Source organism: Crinia signifera, chromosome 2 (assembly GCF_055691185.1).
Source record: "Crinia signifera chromosome 2, ASM5569118v1, whole genome shotgun sequence".
Taxonomy (NCBI): domain Eukaryota; kingdom Metazoa; phylum Chordata; class Amphibia; order Anura; family Myobatrachidae; genus Crinia; species Crinia signifera.
The window spans coordinates 294,321,413-294,343,173 of NC_139218.1; the positions used below are offsets into that span (position 1 = coordinate 294,321,413).

Here is a 21,761-nt window from a genome sequence, read left to right on the forward strand (position 1 = left end):
TAGCATAGTGCTGGTGTGTAACAGTATTGCAAACTCTCAATTTCCTGATGTTTGCATTTGTTCTTATAACATTGAAAAAAATAAATAAGGATTTTACCAGGTTAACTTCTAAAAAACGGGTTATCACCGCTAACTGAATTCACCCATTGATCTAGCTTAATCCCTTTGGGCAAACTTTATCTGAGTGATTAACAGTGTAATGATCCACTATTAATAGGTAGGTTTAAAAGTCGACATGGTAATGGTAATGATTGACACGTTTGTGTTGGTGGTGGTCACAATATTAAATATAAAAAATTTGGCCTCAAAACCTAAAAAAATAAAATAAATCATAATTGTTGTCATGTCGACCTTTTGAACCTGTCAACCTTTTTTTTTGGGGGGGGGGGGGGGGGGGGGGTGGTGGTTTGTTGGTATCGACCAATTGGTGTCTACCTAATAACGGTCAACCATAACTTTTGTTGATCCATTGCTCCACACTTGGTAATATAGCAATATAAATTAGAAAATAAACTGGTTCATAAAATCCTTTGCATACACTTTTTGGTAAGGGCAAATCAGGTGTTGTCACTTTGTGAGTGGAGTTTAGAGGAATATAGAGTACATTTTTGCATGATTACCTCATGTTGAAATGCAGGTTTTTATTTTTGTTTAGTGACCTTGACAGAAATCTAGGTTGTATGTGGACTGTAAACACAGTATTTTACAGGATAATCCACAGCTGCATTACAGAGTAACCAGCAGATTGGAATATGCATTATACGGTTTCCCCTTAACAAGTATTGTGACTTGTTTGCGGTTATCTGCAACTGTAGCCAAAGTTCAGCTTTAAATTGATCGTACATGAGAGCTAGCAGAAAGTGGTTTGGAAGTGCAATTCTAATGTACAGTTCAGTGCCATGTTGACTAATGTTTGCAGCATTCTTTAGATTAGATGTGTATTTAAAATATTTAAGTAATTCTCGCTTAAACATTGTTATTGCCAAACACGTTTCTTAATTGCATTTTGAATGTACCCGTGGCCACTTATGAGCTCCAAATCAGCAACAATGTCTTGTTTCCTTTAGTCTTGCGTCACACCTATTTTAATGAAATAATCTAGTAGACTTGGTAAATTGCCTGGAAATGAATGTTCAATTTTTACGAAAAAACAGATCACAAAAAAAAAAAAAAAAAAGATGAAGTACCCATACAGTAGTGCGATTTGGGCACTTTTCATCCATGTCCACCTGTCGCCTTGCATCCTCACCATCCTTCTACTTTTTTTGTCCCTGTCGCGCGCGCTCTCTCTCTCTCTCTCTCTCTCTCTCTCTCTCTCTCTCTCTCTCTCTCTCTCTCTCTCTCTCTCTCTCTCTCTCTCTCTCTCTCTCTCTCTCTCTCTCTCTCTCTCTCTCTCTCTCCACCCTCTTTCACATCATCACATGATTAAGGTCACAGGGAAAACATTGGAGCAAAACGGTCATGTGACTCCAAGTGTCATGGCGGTGCCCATGCAACTAGGCCCAGAGAAACCGCCATGAACATCATGCCATGGAGTGTGACTGGGTGCAGCTCAGATCAGGGACTTTCATCACAGGACGCACCAGGTAAGGGATGCGGTGCCGCGATTCCTGACAGTGAACCAGCAATGCTAACCAATAAGCCACTGTGCTGCCCACAAAATTATACGCATACTTGATTATATGTTAGTTTGAAGAATGATTGTAATTATAATTCCATTAATGGTAAGCTTGTTGTCGATGCTGGATCTGTAGCCAATTCAGTTCTGGTCATTTGGGATGTGTAGGTAAGTAGTAGGGTTAGGCACTAAAGGGAGGATGGTTGGGGGAGGGGGAATGGTTCAGTTAAGTGAAGCTGTCAGAGGGGAGAGATAGGGTTAGGCTGTGATTGGGTAGGGGAGAGTTAAAATACCTAAAATAGCAACAGGTCCAGCTGACTAAGTCTCCTGACTGGCGTTATTCCATACCCAACTTGGATGTTTTGCTAAACCATTGGAGGATAATGTAGAGGTCCCAGCAGTGTGATTAGCTTATGTTACACAGGAAAAGGAGATCAGTTAGACCTAAACAGAAACATGACTTAATAAACACTTGAACTAAGTAGCATTCTCCTATATATATGCAAGAAGAATGAAGAGAACAATTTGATAGATCCTCCTTTTCCTAGTGAGGAATTCAATTGTTTTGGGCACCCAATGGAGGAATTCAATTCTTTCTGAGTGCCCTTAAGTTATCTCACCTTTCACGCCCTAAACCTCAAGCATCAAGATTAGTCTTTGAAAAGTGTCACACAATGGACTCTTCCGCTCACAACTTCAGTCCCTTCACTACTAATCACTGATAATCTGCACGCCCAGGACCCTTTTTGTGCATGTGCAGAACATGTCCTAGTGCAAATGCCTTAGGTAGAGGGATTTGGAAGAAAGGCTGGAGATGGCCAATGTTGCTGGAAATTGGTTCGTGATGCACCCATTTTCCAGGAGTGGTGAGGCCAAGGATTGCATCACAAGATGTAGTTTTCTTGGCATCCCAAACCACTCTGCAAAGGCCCAACTGAGTAAGATTACCTATTATCACGCTGTTGATTCCAGGCTGCGACTCCAGTCTGAGGGAGTAGCGCAGGGGTGGGCAACTATTTTGGCTGGGGGGCCGCTTAACACTTCCAGTAAATATTCGAGGGCCGAACACACACACACACACACACACACACACACACACACATGCAAAGTGGGGCCCCTACCTACACAACTTAAAATATATATGAATATATATATATATATATATATATTAATATAGGCCCAACTGGCAGCTGCTCACTAATTTTTAAGGGCCATGGAGCAAGGGGAGCTAGGATATTATATATGTGTAGTGAATGATGGATTTTTCAACAGGTTTTATATTGTGGGTAGAAAAACGGACACTTTTTTCATCTGAGTGCCTTCTTCATTCACTGCCTATCCATTGCCATTTTGGATGGGCACCAGGGTTGGAGACCAGAGAGGGAGAGTGCCAGGCCGCCAGAAATACACATATATATATATATATATATATATGTATATCACAACGGCAATACAAGCAGAGGCACTCCAAAGGATTTTTAACTGTGCTTTTAATGGTGCTCCGACGTTTCGGGGGGATATATATATATATATATATATATATATATATATATATATATATATATATATATATATATATATATATATATATATATATATATATATATATATATATATATATATATATATATATATATATATATTTTGCTGTCAGCTCCTTACTTTTATTATTTTTCAGGTGCTGAGAGAGGGGAAGCCTCCTGCCATTGCTGGAGATGCCTGCATAGCCGTCGGCCACGTCATGCACATCCCGGCAAAACCCGACTTCAGTGCGCCCGCCTCAGCAGCATTACTGGGAGTGTGGGAGGGGAGACGGTAACGCGGCGGCTGCATCAACCAATGGTGGGGATGTGGCTGCCGTGTCACTCCCAGTAATTCTGTGCGCAGCGGGCACATTCTTGCAGTACCGGACTTTTAGCCCTGCGGCTGCCGGTTAAATGACAAGCGGCTCAGCTAGTCGGGCCGCTTGTCATAGTGTCAGAAGTCAGTGCGGCGGGCCAGACCTGAGCGTCTCGCGGGCCGCATCCAGCCCGCGGGCCGCCTGTTGCCCACCGCTGGAGTAGCGTCTACTCTGCAGCAAGTTATGTTGCCTTAATGCTGTGGGTGCATTGCACGCTGTTCTTCAGGGGCAGGGTTTTTCCTCCCATCCCAGGTGTACAGTGAAAAATCTGTGTTCAATGCACCCTTCTGCTTTAAACATTCAGGGACACCTATTAGATTCTGCATTTTTACACTGAATCCGCTTCGGGAGCATGAAGCCCTGAGCTATTCCCTGGATGGAACACCCCACACCTAATGGGATCTCAATCTTGAATAAGGGAATGCATTCATAGACCTGTGAGCCAAATTATTTTGAGGAATGTAGTTCTAAAATACATTGTACAAAATAATTGAAAACCTGTTGTTTCATAAAGGACAGATGTCTCCAAATAAATATTATTAAATTATACTTGTTTAGGAGGTAAATATCAATAGTAATATTTGTAGAAATGTATAAGTTTATGTATATATCAAATATGAATATATACAGTATAATAAAAAGGTGGGATTTTGTGAAGGAGTACTCTGGTACTGCTGATAGTGTTCTTACTAGCAGTCTGTCACTTAAGATAAGCGCATCAGCATTAATATATGCACTAAGCTTGCCTGTAGCATCCATTGTGGCCAGGCATAGTCAAACCAATGTTTGGCAAGCGCTTCTGGATTTCCATATACTTGCCTAATGTGTAATATAATATTTTACTAATATCCCTTTCACACAGAACCCGGGAATTTCATTAAATACACGGGTCCTTTTTCTGTGTGAAAGGGCACACCCGTGTCGTAAATCCTGTGTCTCCGACCCTGGAATTGACCAGGGTCGAGGACACGGGGATTTATGACCCGTGTTGACCCTTTCACACAGAAGAAATACCCGTGTTATACAGCAAATTACAGAGTAGAAATTTTTAACCCAATAATTTGTTATTTTGTGTGAAGGGGGGTCAGGCTGCACCCGGCAAAATGACATGGCATTTCACTCACCCTATTTGCCAGGATTTTCCGACTTTTCTGTCTGAAGGGGTATAATCAAGCTACTTGAAATCCCAAAACAGGACAAATAATCTCTATATGTTGCTATATGAAAGGCTTTGGCACAATCTCACTCTTAACTGCAATTACGTGTTGGACTGCTTGTGAGCTGGCATGTTTATGGTAGTATCAGTCTCATCACATGAGTAATATATACATGTCTCTGCTGCTGCTTTGAATATTTTTGGCATGAGTCTAGGTGACTGGAAATTTGTCTAAATTAAACTGGCATGTACTACACTTTACATTTTGATAGGACAACCTTTAATTAACAGGGGACTGCAGCTGATGCAGTAAATTTCTCAACAGTGTTTACTTTACATTTTGATAGGACAACCTTTAATTAACAGGGGACTGCAGCTGATGCAGTAAATTTCTCAACAGTGTTTCATCTGTGTGAGACTTCTATTTACATTTTGCACAGTAGCTAGCAGTGATGTCTAATAATACTGGAACCATATATTCTGACAAAGCATATGTGGGGAGTTTGTATGCTCTCCCCTCATTTGCTGTCAGTCCAAACACTAAAAGGTCTGTGTTTTTATATGGGGTTCAGACGTTATGCCCCACTGTATCAGTGACTCGTGTCAGTCAAAATTTTCTGGAAAGGGCACCGGTTTGGTGATGCTATACAAATAAGCAGTATACTAAAATTTTGTTTTAAGATTAGGGTTTTTTTTTTTTATGTTTGCAACATTGCTTTTCTTTAACCCTTTGCAGTCCAATTTTTTTTTTTTTTTGCAATTCAAACATTCTGGTTTAAATTGTATATATTTATTTTGGTACTTGTTTCCTATCTGGGCGCCCGCTACGTTAATTGCGCACCATGCTATTCTCCGTATAAAAATCGCATCGCATCGGATACCACAAATGCACATACACGATATTGAACGATGCGATGTGATCCGATTTCGTTCCCGCTTTTATGGTTGGCCCATAGGATGGCCCATCTGTAACCCTACTGTATTTATTTACCCTTCAAAGCCCTCCCCTTGTGACATCTGCACAGAAACACAGTATTGATGTCAACCCGAAGCGTGGCGAGCGGCGGCGGTACGCGTCCTCCGACTTTTTCATACCCCCACTATCCACGTCGGCGTGGAGTTGAGAATAGAAAGTGTGGCGAGCGCAGCGAGCCACCGAGCCCGAAGCGTGGCGAGCGCACGCGGATACTTAACAGGTATCCGTGTCCCCTCGCGGGCTTCACAGGTATCCGCGTCCGCTCGCCACGCTTCGGGCTCGGTGGCTCGCTGCGCTCGCCACACTTTCTATTCTCAACTCCACGCCGACGTGGATAGTGGGGGTATGAAAAGGTCGGAGGACGCGTACCGCCGCCCCTCGGGGGCTCGCTGCGCTCGCCACGCTTCGGGTTGACATCAATACTGGGGTGGCGTTAACAATGGAGGCGCATTTTAAACCATCAGGGGGGTTTCCTATACAAATCGCGGGTTTGCGGGGTTATTACATTGAAATCAATGTAAAATCTGGTCTCGCGGACCATTTAACATTGATTCCAATGTAAAAATGTGGTTGGCGTCACCGCATACGATGCGATTCGATTAAAAATGAAATCGGATCGGATAGCATCGTCATACGATGCGATTCGATTTAAAATGAAATCGGATCGGATAGCATCGTATGCCATCGTACATCGAGTACCGAATCCGATGCGATGCGATCCGATTTCATTACGGTGCCGTACGTAGAAAACCTGGGCGCCCAGATAGGAAACAAGTACCTTTATTTTTTATTCAAAAATTGTCTACATTAAAAATTGCTTCTGTTATCTCAATAACATGCTATAGAACAGTGGTTTCCAAAGAATATATTTTGCAAAGATGTAAATACCGAGGGTTCCCAAACTTTTTGAATCACGGCACCCTGAAGCACCAGAAATGTTTTCGGGGCACCCATAGGCTAAAGGTTTATCATTAAGAAAGTCAGACACAAATATCAAGTTAAATGCTGTAAATTGTGTTTATAACTCAATTATGTGGTAATGGACAGTATTCACTATGATCTGTCCCCAATTTGACTATTATATTGGACATAAATAACCAAGTCACCCAAGGCACACAGTTTGGGAACCATTGGTATATACAAACGGGGGTATCTAATTATCTGCGGAAATGTACTTACTGCTTTTATCCATATGTCTGGATACATTTCCTGGATCCCATGTTATCGCCCTAAAAGAGGGCATTTAATTGGTCTATAATTAAATAGCCTGTTAATGACCATCTGTCAAAAATCGTGCCTGAAAAATAAGCCCATATAAGTGGATACCTCCCATAGTAGCTTTGGACTTGATGAGCCCATACACTACATGCGCAGTGTGTGAAGCATTTGGTTTTCTCTTTATTGCTTGTCTCCCTGTCAAGATAACACATGCCTGAGTTTCTTTCGAGGTTACGAACACATCCAATAGTGATATCTTCCTGTTTTCCGATTCTCCTGAGGGACAAATGTATTAAGCTTTAACAAGTGATAAAGTGGAGGGCAATAAAGTGCCAGCCAATCAGCTCCTAACTATCCCCTTTTAAACTCAACCTGTAACATGGAAGTTAGGAGCCTATTAGCCGGTCCATTATCACTCTTTATCACCCTCCACTTTATCACTTGTTAAGGATTAATACATTTGGCCCATAATAACAAGTGAAATATCTCCCCTTTCTGATCTATAAAATGTGTTTGTGAGTAATGATTACACCTGTGCCCCTACTGGCGACCTGGAATAACGGGAGCTACAGTATATGGGTTCTTGAGGACTAAAGGTCCATACACGCTGGATAATTTTGAGCTCAAAGTAGCTTATTTTCCTGTTTTGAACTATTTTGAGCTCAAAATCTCCTAGTGTGTATTGGACGGGCAATGAGCACTGATGCACGCTTTCACATCATCACTGACCCACTGTCCGTCACCCAGTTTAACAGGACAAGTGAACCACTTTCCAAAATTTCCTACTGTGGAAAATGGTTCACACCCAGTGAAAATTGCTTTGCCGGGTAAATAGTTGCGTGTATGCACTGAACGATTTATTGGCCAGTAATTGTCATATCAATGTACATGGGCAAAAAGATTTGGTTAATATTTGGGTGTGATAGGTAAAGGGTATTTGTGGAAATTGCAGAACAATTAAATATCACTTGGATGCCAGTTACGTAGATGCACTCAAAATAAATAGATTCCCCCCTCCCCCCCAAATCATGTCTTTCTTACTAAAGTGAATTTCCCCTACTGATGCTGTGTTTTCTTGAGTTTGACTTTTTTTTATTTCTCAGTTTATATGTGAGAATTTGAAAACAAATGTTAAATAAAAAAGGTATTTGTTTCCTAGCATGGCGCCCAGATTTGCTACGTACGCAAACGTAGTCAAATCGCATCGCATAGCGCATAGTACTAGCATGCGATGCAATGCGATTTTTCACGTTCCCGCTCCCTATGATGGGTGCTTACAATTGTAAGCACCTCTGGTATTGTTTTGTGTCACCCCACCCCGAAGTGTGGCGAGTGGCGGCGGAAACGCGTCCTCCGACCTTTTCATACCCGCACTATCCACGTCGGCGTGGAGTTGATATTCTATAGTGTGGCGAGCGCAGCGGAATACATGTAAAGTAATCCGCGTCCCCACGCAGGGCTTGCCACACTATATCAAATCAACTCCACGCCGATGTGGATAGTGGGGGTATAAAAGGGTTGGAGGATGCGTTCCGGTGGCGTGGATACAGGGGGTGACGCAAAACAATGCCAGAGGTGCTTAAAATTTGTAAGCACCCATCACATGTAATAACGTCACATCTGATGGCATGGGTGCTTGTACAATGAAGCATCGCATTTGGTGCCATGCGATCCTATGCCATATTTCATTGTATAAGCACTCCTGTGCACTTAATATGGACATCGCATCGCACAGCACTATGCACGGTATGAGATGCGATTTTCCTACGCAGAATAGCCCACTAAGCTATTTGCTTAGTGGGCGCCGTGCTAGGAAATAAGTACCAAAAGAAAGTACAAAAATTAAAAGTTGCCAGATCATTAAAGAAGTTTGCAACTAAATAAGAGGGTTATCCTACTAACTGGGATAATGTAACCCACGATTTGCTGGTAAAGTTCTCGCACCTATTGTTCATACAAAAAACTTCTCATGGGTATGGTTGCTACTGTTATTACACTTATTACACCTATTAGAAAATCCCAGAAACTGGTGAGCTGTGATGAGTTAAATAGTGTAAAACGCGCTTAGAAAATTTGGGGTGCATGAAAAAGAGTATTAATTTGGCTCAATTAAAGACCTTCCCACCTGGCAAGCCTAAAATAGTTTGTCTTATTCCTTAAGCCCTAACTGCCCTATAACTTGTACCCTCCATATCTATCACTTTGCGCTTTTTCACCTCAGGACTAAAGGTGCCCGTACATGGTTTCATGAACTCCGTGCTTTTAGTACTAGATTGCATTGTATACAATGTGCTACAGCACCGTGCTTTTTGTGCTAGATACAGTACGATGCAATCTAGTACTAACAGCACGGGTTGCACAGACTTTCAGTGCTGTGCGATGTAATGTGCATGGAAGTGCACTTCACATTGCACCTGAAAAACCCACAGTCTGTGGGCACCTTTTATGTTATGTTAAGTGGCTAATTAAGAAAAATTTCAAAATGCCTAATTTAGTCATTAAGGGGTGTGGTCATGGGGTTATGAACTAATGCTAGGTACACAACTAAAGATTTAGCTATCCAATCTATCTGGTGGGAACTAAAATCTGGAAATGCACGGAAGCATATGTTTTGTAGTGTTCATTCTAGCACCTGCTATCTTTGAAAACCAATGTAGTTCCTCTTCCCTGCCTGGGGTGTCGCTGTCTGCTGTAGTGCTTCTAGCACAGTGTGGTCTGTATATCAGCACTGATATGCAAACCAGACCTGTGCTAGAAACACCACAGCAGACAGTGACATCCCAGGCAGGGAAGAGGAACTGCATGGGTTTTCAAAGATAGCGGGTGCTAGAATGAACACTATTTTGCTTGGAAACACTGTAAAACACACAATGGTCAGACAAATTGTTTGAAAACATTTTGATTTAACAAATTTACCGGAGCAATAATTTGTATCCATTTTCCATCCCAGCATTTGGGAGCGAATGGTTGATTATCATTTGCTCCCACATATTACCAGAGTTCTGTTCCCATCAAACAGATTGGACAGACAAATCTGTAAGTGTACTGTATATCCAGCTTTAGCCCTGGCATATTTACACAAAAATGGGGACTTCCCAAACTTTTCACCTGCTCAAAGTAGGCAAACAGAAATTCACATTAACCTTGTTTAATTAATGAGTGTGAGCAATCGGATAGCTTTGGGAAGTTTATAAATGAATTCCTTTACAGAACAGTGATATCATTTGAGAGCTGTCTTATGGAATGTTTATCGGACAGTGAAAGAAAAGTGCTTCTAGATTTAAGGTTACCACATACAAGCAGCTTCTTTTGTTTCCAGTAGATTCTTATTGTTTTTTTCAATAATTATAAACAAAACTGTTTACAGTTTGTCAAATGGTTATGGTAAGAGTACAGAAAAGAGTATGGGTTGATAGAAGCACAGTTTTCTTACACCGCTTTCACATCGCAAAATGCAAGGTTGCACCGGGACTTTGAAACCGTTTGGTCCCGGTGCGACCTGCATTTTCCACTGTTCAGATCCCTTCAGCGAGCTGGCGTCATTGGGGGTGAATGGGAAATGGGTTGCTTGACCCGATTAACACTGCAAAGCAACACGGCAACGAACCGGTATGGTTTCCAGGTTGAACCAGCATGAACCTGGTAATTAGGTGCAATGTGACAGGGGTATTATGCTATTGGAGCACTTCTTCATAACATGCTAACCCAATGAATTTGAAACCCAATGTCCCCGGCACCCTTAGGGAGCGATTTTAATCGGTTTTCTGCTCCTGTAAAAAATGATGGAAGACCGCATGGTGATCTTCTTTGTTTTATTTTGCACACCTTACTCCTGCACTGACCAGGTTTAGTTACTTAAAGCTGCCTAACCCTTCCACAAAAATGGGCACAATACTAAAAGTGCTGTTTGGGTGCCCAAACAGTCGACATTTCAGCTTGCCACCTCGGGAGACTATTCTCGAATGTAGTAACAAGTAAATTGGTCTCTTTGGTATCATCTAATGGCCGCTGCGGGGGAAATTAGTTAATTTTCTCCTTTTTTAGGGGCTGATTTAGTTATGGCATGTAGTGTTTATTCTAGCACCCTGCTCCTTGTAACATCCTTGTAGTTCCTCCTTTCAGCATGGGGTGTCACTGTCTGCTGTGGTACTTCAAGAACAGTCTGGTTTGTATCTCAATGTTGTAGAAACACCACAGCAGAGAGGGACACCCCAGGCAGAAAAGAGGAACTGCAAGGATTTTTCAAGGAGCAGGGTGCTAGAATGAAGACTAGCGTGTGCCGCCTACTAGGGCATCTTTCTGAGCTATTCAAATGTTTCTCCGGTCTGTGGGTAAATGCCAGGCACTAGTAGGAGCAATGATTCTATTAGGATATGCTGTGTGGGAAGGATGGGATTTGCGTAAGTAGAGCTTATTGAGGGTACTATTTGGTTATTAGGGGAAGTACTCAGGTAATAGGAGTTATAACTTTTTCAGAATGTGGCATATGGAGGTACAGTATGCGTGATCAAAAATAAATGAAGGTATGGGGTTATAATTAAAGAATGAGATGGCCTCATAGCTTTCTATATGATACCTCTGATTTTCAGTACTGCAGGTGTACGTTACTAACTTACATTTCCAAGTGATTCTCTACATTTAATGAGAACAGTATGTGACAGTCTGCTTCACTGCATTTGTACAGATCTAATAATTGCTTTGTGCGGCAGATGCATCACCAGGGCTGTGCTGACTGTCTTCCCTCATGAAGCCTCACATTTCTGCCTTCAGTTGTACTAATTAATAAATAAAAAAAAACTATTCACACCGTAGAAATAGTGAGGTAACACAAATATTTGTGGGACCATCACATAGGGGGTTATTCAATGGTTTGTTTTGATGTAGTTCTTGTCTAAAGTGACCAGAAAGTAATTCAGCCCTGAGGTCACTTATCGTGGGTTCCTACTTGCACCCTCCAAAAGTGCAAGCAGAAATCCATGTGGGACTTTGATGCAGGTTGGGAGGGCCAGGCACGTAGTGCTGGATTAATGTGGCTAGTACTGGACGTTCATGGGAATTAGAATGTAAGCTGTCACAAGCAGGGCCCTCTTCCCTCATGTACTTCTCCTCTTACTTAAACCATTTCTGATGGCACCGCACTTATTTTGGTGTCCCCTGCTGATGCAGCTATGTTTATGTGCCCTTTCCCTATAGTATTCAACTGTAAAGGGGCATACACATGGGATGATTTAAGCCCTATTGCTAAGCGATCTGTCTAGATCGCTTAGAGATGAAGAACGGGTCGCTCCTTGTGTACAGCCTGCAGCGATGGTGATGGTGGGCCCGCAATTGCCCACAGTACATGCACTGTCTATATACTTAGATTGCCTATAAGCATAGGCAAATCACTGCTCAGCACAGATCGCTCCGCACACATTGCAGGTGCGTTGCATGTGTGTGGGGAGCTCAAGTCACTGTTTAGTTTGTTTATATACTCTGTAATTGGGCGCTGGGGTTCCTTCTGGCGCCATATAGAATAAAGGGTAATAAATATAAATTGAATAGCTACCGAGCACCTAGCCTGGGAACTACGTTTCTGTGCAACTTTTATATTCCCCCGATAGTTTTTTGTGTAGGTGCTGACCTTCAGTGTTTAGGGAAGAATAGTACTGTATGCATAAAATTAGCTTTGGATATTACATTTTCTGATGTATTTTTTATTTTGTTAATTTTAAAAACCTGAGCTTTCTAATTATTTTACCCATCATACCCCCAATGCCTTGGTGTTTTCAGGCTCAGTATAAAACTGTTGGTTTTATCATTTGTCACAGTAGCTACACTAAAGTACACAAATAACAGACTAGAGTGCCAGTTCGCTGGAGATGTGGATGCCTTATAATTGATTTTCGCTTATAAAAATGTCCGAGTCTGGCCTTTATCCCGCCACACATATGTATAGCACTGATACCTTGCCTTTTGAAGGCAACTGGGACACTTTTGCAGTGAATAATGTAAATGTCACTGTACAATGAAGGAATATACATTGTGCACTTTTATTGTTAAGGCTTATGAGGCCCATACATCTACAGATCTGTTTCCCACTCTGAAGCCGCTGATCCCGACATCGATGATAGTCAATCTGTTAGGGAATGGTGAAACCTTCCATCTATGCTAATGGTCTTCTATCAGACCAATTCAATTGTTGCTGTGATCAGACTCCCATTAGCATGTAACGTGGCTGAAAGCACTGGATTTAGCTGCACCAAATGTATAATTATGTTGTGTGGGCGTATGTTCTGGTTTGAGCACTGAAGCGCTTTTTTTTCCCAGTGGCTGTGAGAAAAAATGCGTTGCTGGTAAAGAGCGACTGATATGAACAACAATTGAATAGCTCCAATAGATGCTCATTACTAGATGGTCAGCCTTATGCTGCTTTCACACCGCAAAACCTGCTTTAGACCAGGTATTTAAAACGTGTCAGAGGAAGTTTACCCCCTTTCACACCGCATCTAAATACCTGGTCTAAAGCAGGTTTGCGGTGTGAAAGCGATTGTGAAAACGGCTCACACTGTGGCCGGTCCAGGCTGGGGTGGGGGGGGGGTGGGGGGAGAGAGGCTGCCCGTGGGTCCACCCACAAAACTGATTAATTTATTGGGGGGGGGGGCAGCCTCCCCACAATGAATCAATTTTTACAGAGGACACCTGGGCAGCCGCGCGTGCGCCCCCCCCCCCCCCCCAATCATTAATCAGTTTTGCCGGAGGACCCACGGGCAGCCTCCCCCCCCCCCCCCCCCCCCCCAGCCTGGACCGGCCACAGTGCACAGGGGAGCAGTGTGAGCCATTTTCGCAATCGCTTTAACAGCCTGGACCGGCTGGACACTCACCGCAGGACAGGAGCAGCCGGCTATCTGCAGCACTCCGTCCCAGTGATAGCAGACGCTGGAATTATGACAGGGGGGGGGGGGGCGCGAAGGGGGAGAGAGGCTGCAAAACAGCGCGGTATGCACACGACGGGGTGGGGACGGGGGGCTGCCCGGGGGTCCCAGCGCAGGGGGTCCCTACAGTGTATGTTATATCAGTGGCGGGGTCCCTGCAGCGTATGGGAACTAGTAGCTGCAGGGACCCCGCCACTGATATAACATACACTGTAGGGACCCCCTGCCTCCAGCGCGACTATTCCCCTCGCTGCGCTGCCCAGGGGGAATGGGGGGGTAGGAATCCCGTTTCAAATCCGTTTTGACACCAAAAAAAACGGGTCTGAAACGTGTAGGACCCTGCTTTTTTACCGTTTCCAAAAAACGTTTTTTTTTTTTGGAAACGGTAAAATCACTTTGCACCTTTCAGACTGCACAGATTACCGTTTCAAAACTGTTAAAAATCGTCAAAATACCGGGTTTTTTTGTGCGGTCTGAAAGGGGCATTAATAGTTAAAATTCACGACTCTCCGATCCTGACCATTTTTTGGTTAGAATTGGCAAGTTGACGATTTCCAGCAGTGCAGATTTCTGTGATTCCCCTGACCGAGGCATTTAAATATTTTTATTGATTGCAATGCAGAACATTCAGTATGTACTCTAGACATGAAATATTCCAATTAGTGTTGACCAAGGCTCTTGGGTTGACATCCATGCTTTATGCTTTCTAAAGCTACCATGTGCCTTTTTGTTTATTCTTATTGAAGTTCCTGTGGATCCCACCCAGAACCGCATGTAAGAGAATTGTTTTGTGTATACTGCTGAGATGATGATAGCTATAGCCTTTGATCTCCTTTTTGTTGGTCACTTTGTGCTCCTGCAAGGCCCTTCTCTGTGCTATTATGTACATACAAAACAAATGATTAAGCACATGGAGAAACATTGCTGCTGAGATGCATCGCTTTATCCCTATGCGCTGTGCTTTGCAGTAGGTGGTTGCTAGGGGCTGGATTTGTTGCTATGCCTGCTGTCTGGGAAGAGCTCACTAGAAAGCTGAGGTTGTGTCCTGGACTGCGAGCATGTGCTATATTATAGCTCTGAGACACATGTACCAGAAGCTGTTTGACTAATTTAAAGTTAAACGTATGGCTGAAACCAACGTGCAGTCATGCTCTCCCTCTTTTCAGCTTAATGCAATGGGTACAGTGGAATTAGAAATGGGTGTACTGCATATTAAAATAAAATAAAACTTGTGGAAGACTCATACAAACCATATTGCCTGTATAGTTATATTGTATGCACAATTTGGTATACAAGTAAAACTGCTGACACATGGAATAAAAAGAACTCCTGAAAAGCTAAATGCATGTGATAGTACTGCCATAATATACTCCTTTACATGCTGTAAACCGGAACAGCTAAACACCGGTTTATTGGGTAATTCAATTAGCCACGATAAAAAGGTAACTTACCACAATTGGACTTTTCATGGGAATTGCCAAATAAATTCTGCAAAAATGATTGTATCGTAGGTTTGCACACTCCTGCCATTCACTTGATTCTGTTGCAAAAAATATATTATAAAGCAAGTGTGTTTCAGTAGAATCTGTCCTCAAATTAAACTGGGGGTACATAAAAAAGGGTTTAAGTATATATTTGGGTCATTTAATCCACTTAAAACAAAAAATGCTCCTACCTGCAAGCCTAAAAATGTGTTCCACTTTACCTGTCTCATACTGTACCTTATGGCATGTTTTGGGCCATTTCAGATCATTTCTGATCGCATCCTGATCCGATGCGTGGCCCCGCGGGTCGTTATTTCATTTCTCATATCCTACCTGCAGCAGGTAGACTAAATCAAACCAATTTTATCAGTTTAGCTGAACGTCCATTTTTGTCTGTTCTCTGGTGATTGTGAGCAAATATTCAATTGTCATTTACTCCCATACAATATTGCCCGATTTCATTGCAACCAGAAAGATTGGACAGAATTTTATGGTGTGTATGCAGCTTTAATTTACTATGAAGCTCTTTTTTTTTTTTTTTTTTTTTTTTTTTTTTTATGTATTCTGCTGAAGCACACACTAATTGTAAGAATGAGAATTTTTTTATCAACTTTTTAAATACGCTGTTATCTGTCCTTTTGATTTTAGGAATAAGAAAATTCTTAGCAAGAAAAAACTAAAAAGGAAGCAAAAGACCAAATCAAAAGGGAAATTACGGAACAAGGTAAGGGTTTAATATTTCAATAAATATACGGTACTAGTATGAGATACACTGTAGATGCCTGTATTTTCTGCTACTACTTTATTACTAATTGTTCCTGATTGGTTCATATAGGATAATTGGTAGTGAACAGAGTTTTTGCATATCCTTACACATTCATAATTGAGTGTAACTGAATATTTTTTCCACCGCTCCTTAGATCTCAATAATGTTAATTCTAAAAGTTTTAGTAATACTACTTTTTAGCAGTTACACTAATATATTAGAAGACTAATTTACACTTGTTATGTATGTTGTGTCCCCCTGACCTTTTTGGGTAGGTGTGTAGGGCATTTTAGTTGGAGTAGCATCATTTTGTGTATCACTGATTGTGCCTGCTCCATAAGTTAGCTTGGTCTTTAATACCCCTTTCACATTGCAAATGCCAGTTCGCACCAATGATTTGGACACTGGTCCGTCCTGTGAGCGACCCGGCATTTGCTCTGTTTGGTGCTCAAAGCGAACTGGCTTATTGCCGGGTTGCTGACGTCATCTGGGGGGCAGGGCGAATCGGCAGCGCATCAGGCGGAGGATAAGGCAAAACTGAGGGGAAACTGCTGCCTCCTACATAGAAGTAAATGGGACCCAGGTTGCTCGACCCGGGTTACCCATTCACACTGCCCAGCAACGTTTTATCCCCGGTCGGATTGCCGGGTGGTCGGACCCGGGATATTCAACATGGCTCTTTTACACCACATCGACCCGGGTTATTTGTGTGGTGTGAATTATCTCTAGGAGACATTAAAATAATGAGGGGTATTCAATTTGGATTCCAACTGTCAGGGCGCTCCTGACAGTCAAAATTATGGCTGTTTTTGTTGGTTTCCGACAGTTAATACTTAACGTTCCAACTGTCGAAACTGCCATGGATTTGGCAAAAATGGATGCGTTTTGTCGAAAACGTTTCAAACAAACAGGTGCCAAGACCCTATTAACGTATGAAGCTGAACTTTTCACAAATTCACATGGTGAAGGTCGACAGTTAAAAGGTCAACATGGATTTTTTGTCCTAAATGTTGACATGGACAACGTATCAGGGCACCGTGTCCTCTCTCATGGCTTGCTACACTTGTCACACTATTTTATTCTCCCAAACAAGTCGTCCTTTTGACTGTCGACCTAATGACCCTGTCGAACTAGACCCTTTTAAAGGCGTTGACCTAAAGCCTCTAAACTTTCAATGGTCAACCTAATGAAAGCCTGTGGTTGACCTAGTGACCGTATACCAGGTCCAGTATCCGCTTTTCTCCAAGATTGTGGGTATCTGGACACTGCACCTTGGTGTAGCATTACCATCAGTCCCTCATCCACTCTACTAGAAGTCCCATACAAGTACACTGCAATTATTCTTCCCACAAACTCTACTTGCACCAACTAATTTACCAGTGGTGTCCTTGTTCTGCTATATGCTTATTCTGAGCCTCACTCCTTATTTTGCCCTTACTGATGTCTTCCTCAAATGCCTTATTTGAGTTACTGTGAAGTCCTTTTTGTGATCTTCTACTATACCTGTAGTCTGGTTTTAACTATTTTTAGACTCCAGCACCATACTCTTGTTAAGGTATGTTTCAGATACATATTAAATGTAGAAGGCCTTGTATCACCTACCCTCCACAATGTGTTCTTAAGGTGTCACTTGCATTTTTCAGCCTAAGCACCCAACATCTCTTACCTGCTCTCACCAGCAGAATCCCGTGTGGTTTTTTTTACCATTTATTTATTGCTGGCATGATGCCATTTGACTTGTGTGTATTTTATTGACCTTAAAGGCTCACTGCTTTAATAGACCTTTTATATAGCTAAACAAGTAGAATTCAAATAATGCCTTTACTAATGTAAAATTGAAAAACGCAGAAAACTAGCATAAATCGTGGAATGCAAAAGATTGGCATGTTTTCAACAGGAGTCTCAGTTTGAGCCTGGATTTGATACATTATTTACTCAAACTAAAGCCCCATCCACACACAAGTGATATTTTAAACACTATCGCTTATTTCCCCCCTTCTGAGCGATATTGTTTAAAATATCGCTTAGTTTGTATGCCAAATATCAGTATGCATGCATGGTCCCTCGGATGTACTTCCTCTGTACAGATAAGGGAGTACATTATTAACAAGAGCAGCATGGCCTCTGCTCCCCCCTCAGTCGTTCCCTCCCGTCTGCATGAGCAAGTGTTTTTGTTGTCGATACCAGCACTGCCCTGCGTCCCTGTCACCACCAATATCAATAGGTAAACACAGCGCTTAGTGTATATGCGACTTTGGAATCGGGACATCTGTCAGAATGAACTTAGGTCTACAGTCATTAGGTCTACCCCACTAGGTCGACTGGCAGGAAGGTCGACCTGACTTAAGGTCGACATGGGCCAAGGTCGACATGACTTAAGGTCGAATTTGCATAAAGGTCGACATGAGGAAGGTCGACTGGTCATAAGGTCGACATGGGTTTTTCACTGTTTTTTATCCGAATGTCAACACAGTCGACATGGACACAGTTGGCAATGAGAATCGGACGCTCGCGATGCTTCGGGCACGGTGCCTCGCTGCGCTCGGCACACTACTTTATTCTCCCACCACGCCCTAGTGGATGGTAGGGCATGGAATACCGCCTGTCGGCACATGTCGGCTCAAAAAAAACAGTGAAAAACCCATGTCGACCTTATGACCAGTCGACCTTCCTCATGTCGACCTTTATGCAAATTCGACCTTAAGTCATGTCGACCTTGGCCCATGTCGACCTTAAGTCAGGTCGACCTCCCTGCCAGTCGACCTAGTGGGGTAGACCTAATGACTGTAGACCTAAGTTCATTCTAATAGATGACCGCATCCCGCGACTTTAAGGTGCCCCTACTCTAGTATGATGTGGCCCCTTATCACAGGATTTCTACCCTTCAGGATGATTGTGTGAAAAGCCTTTAATATATATAATTTCCAAAGCCTTTTCTGAGATCAATATGTGCAATAGGAACATTGGCACATTGCTGCTGAATGCATCTCCCCAAATTGGCATGGAGAGGGATAGAGTGAGGTGTAGATATAATTATTGGTGATTTCTTAAGCTTATTTTCAGGTGTCTGATTTATGTTTCTCTATTTCCCAGATGCTCCTCCATATCGGAGGACAATCACAGCAGTATATGTTTTTGTTCTGAAAACCGCAACACTTTTTTGTCACAGCAAGAAAAAGTAGCTGCAAAAGTGTTATTACTAATTAGTATACAGTTGGCATTTTTGAAGTAGTTATACAGAGAAAGGTTTCATGGAATGACTCCACAGGCCTAGTTGTTAGAATGGCTAGAAACTGCAATATTCTACAGTGCTAAAGCACAATAGTATTTTTACACTGCAGCAGTATGATATATATACTCACTACATATGCTTTGCTGTAATAGCAGTCCCTTTTACTATGAAGGTGGAATCAGTAGGCGTTGTAATCGTTTGGACAAACCTGAAAATTATGTCATGTGATGAGCTTTGAAGACCTGCTATCATAGGATGCTGTGTCTTAACTGAAAAATACTGGAGGGTATTCTTGTACTCGGGTGTTATGAAGTGTTAAGCTGTGTACACAATAGCCGATCATCGTTATCAATATGGACGATACCAATATCATTAACATTTTCTTCATATCGGCTCATGTAAACGATGCACACTTCTGCAGGATATTAGTGCCCTGTCTTTCACCTCTACATGCAGTAAAATCCCAACTATATCATCAACAATGGCATGCTCCTGGATGTACACATAAGAAAACATAGAAACTTCTGTGTAAGCTGTAAGATACCCAGGAGTTACCAATGTATGCTCCTGGATGGGGGCCACTGAATGATATCATTTGATGTGTAGGCACTATATCGTTTGTCCAGAAGTTCTAGGCAGTTCAAGAGGAATCGTTAGCGATATTGTGTTTGCATTGTTGGCTAATGTGTACCCAGCGTTTGAGCCACATGACAAACTGTGCCAAGCTGATGGATAAACTTGCTTTTATATATAGTATCCTTTTGTCTGGGAAGTCAGGATGTGCATCACATAACCACGCCTCCAATTTATGAGCGCTAAGTAACGCCTACAAATCTTTACGCCTGTGTGTCACACACTGTGAGATTCCCTTGCTTTTCGACTTAAGATTCGAGTGCTATGCAATCTTTGCTAACTCTGTACTTTTAACATACAATTCATACAATCAGCATTAGATTTGCACTATATAGTCATTGCTGCCCTGTCTATCTGGGTTTCGATTTGTGCTGCCACGGGAGCGCGCATCGGGATCGAAAGGTAAAAAACCTGTGAGATCTGCATGCGATTTTGACTATATATGTGCGTACACAGCAATAAGGGTTAAATGTTTATACTTGAATTTATCTAGAAAGAAGAGATGCGGTGGGGGGTGGATTCAGGGGTAACTTATGGATGATTATTACTTTGTGGCAGCACTGTGCAGTATTTTAATGGCTGAACATACTTAGGCTGTAAAATGCACCTACTGTATGTGTATACTGCTGACTTAACATCACCATCACTGTCCTGCATTAAATCCTAACCGTGAAAAACTTTGCAAACCTTTTCTCGCGTTGATCATTAATATATATAAAAAATACATACAGGGTTCTAAAAACATTAGTATACAGTAATTTTTATTATTCTTAATTGGCCTCTTACTCCCTTTTTAAATCTTCTAATTCTTTTTAGGCTGACAACCTGGAAAATGCTCTATTCATACCTGACCTCAAACTTCACAGCAACCCTTCAGCATTCAGTGTATATTGCAATGTGCGTCACTGTGTTCTGGAATGGCAGAGAAAGGAAACCTCCCTATTGTTGTCCTCAAAGAACTCTGTGCAGAGTGGGGAGTCTGACAGCGATGAAGAGGAGGAGTCCAAAGATCCACCAGTCAAGCTTCCAAAGGCATGTATTAGCATTCGGTCACCTAAATAGGCTATAACACTTCACACAAGCACTTGGCTACACCTGGGCACCTTCCCAAAAAAACACCATGGGTGGTATTCAATGCGGCTGGTGAGGGGGTTTGTAGGGTGAGGATCCCCTCGCCATATTCAATGTAAGGGCCAAGGATGGCGAGGATTCCCTTAAATGGCGAGGTTCGCCACATTTTGTGGGGAGCTCCGCCGTTTTTAATGGCCACACTCGCCGTTTTCACCTCTCCTCAGGGAACTCAGGGAACAGGTGAGGTGGAAACAGTGAGTGAAGGGGAGTGAGTTGAATACTGTGACGGCGAGTTATCGGCACTTCTCGCCGTCAGAGCATTGAATATACCCCCATGAGTGCATGTATCGCCATTGTCCTCTTTCTTTTGTTTTTTTTCTGTATCCTAGTGTATAGCATTTAATTATACCACTCCTACAGTGTGTTATACTCCATTTTTGGTTATGGGATAAAAGTATAGATTTGGATTTTGCTGTGCAGATTTTCTGATTTTCCGATTTAGTGCCTGTCTGCAGTTTGTTACAAAGTCTGAAGAATTCCAGCTTGGTAAATCCCATACAGTTTTAGCTCATAAAATGTTGGAATGCAGTAAATTGTTACAGTATGCAATGCTGCACTGTTACCAGTAGAAAGATCCATCCCAAGGGAACATCGTTTTTACCACACCAAAAGGGAGTTCTCACTGGCTGCCTTCCCAGGCAGCTCCTAAACAGAACGCAGCACAGACATGGTTAGCAGCTCTGCCATTGCTGCGGTGACAAATGATGATCAGTAAGCTCTGAATTGCTCCTTC

The 21,761-nt window shown here is 42.3% G+C and overlaps 1 protein-coding gene across 18 annotated transcripts in view; it reads left to right on the forward strand.

Moving 5' to 3' along the window:
• MYCBP2 (MYC binding protein 2) overlaps positions 1 to 21,761 on the forward strand; it is a 217,426-nt gene that overhangs the window by 27,812 nt on the left and 167,853 nt on the right. For all 18 annotated transcript variants that reach the window (XM_083168825.1, XM_083168824.1, XM_083168827.1 and 15 more), the window contains exons 2-3: positions 15,915 to 15,990; positions 20,714 to 20,929. In XM_083168825.1, coding sequence (XP_083024951.1) covers positions 15,915 to 15,990; positions 20,714 to 20,929 — 292 coding nt within the window. The remainder of the gene's footprint in view (positions 1 to 15,914; positions 15,991 to 20,713; positions 20,930 to 21,761) is intronic.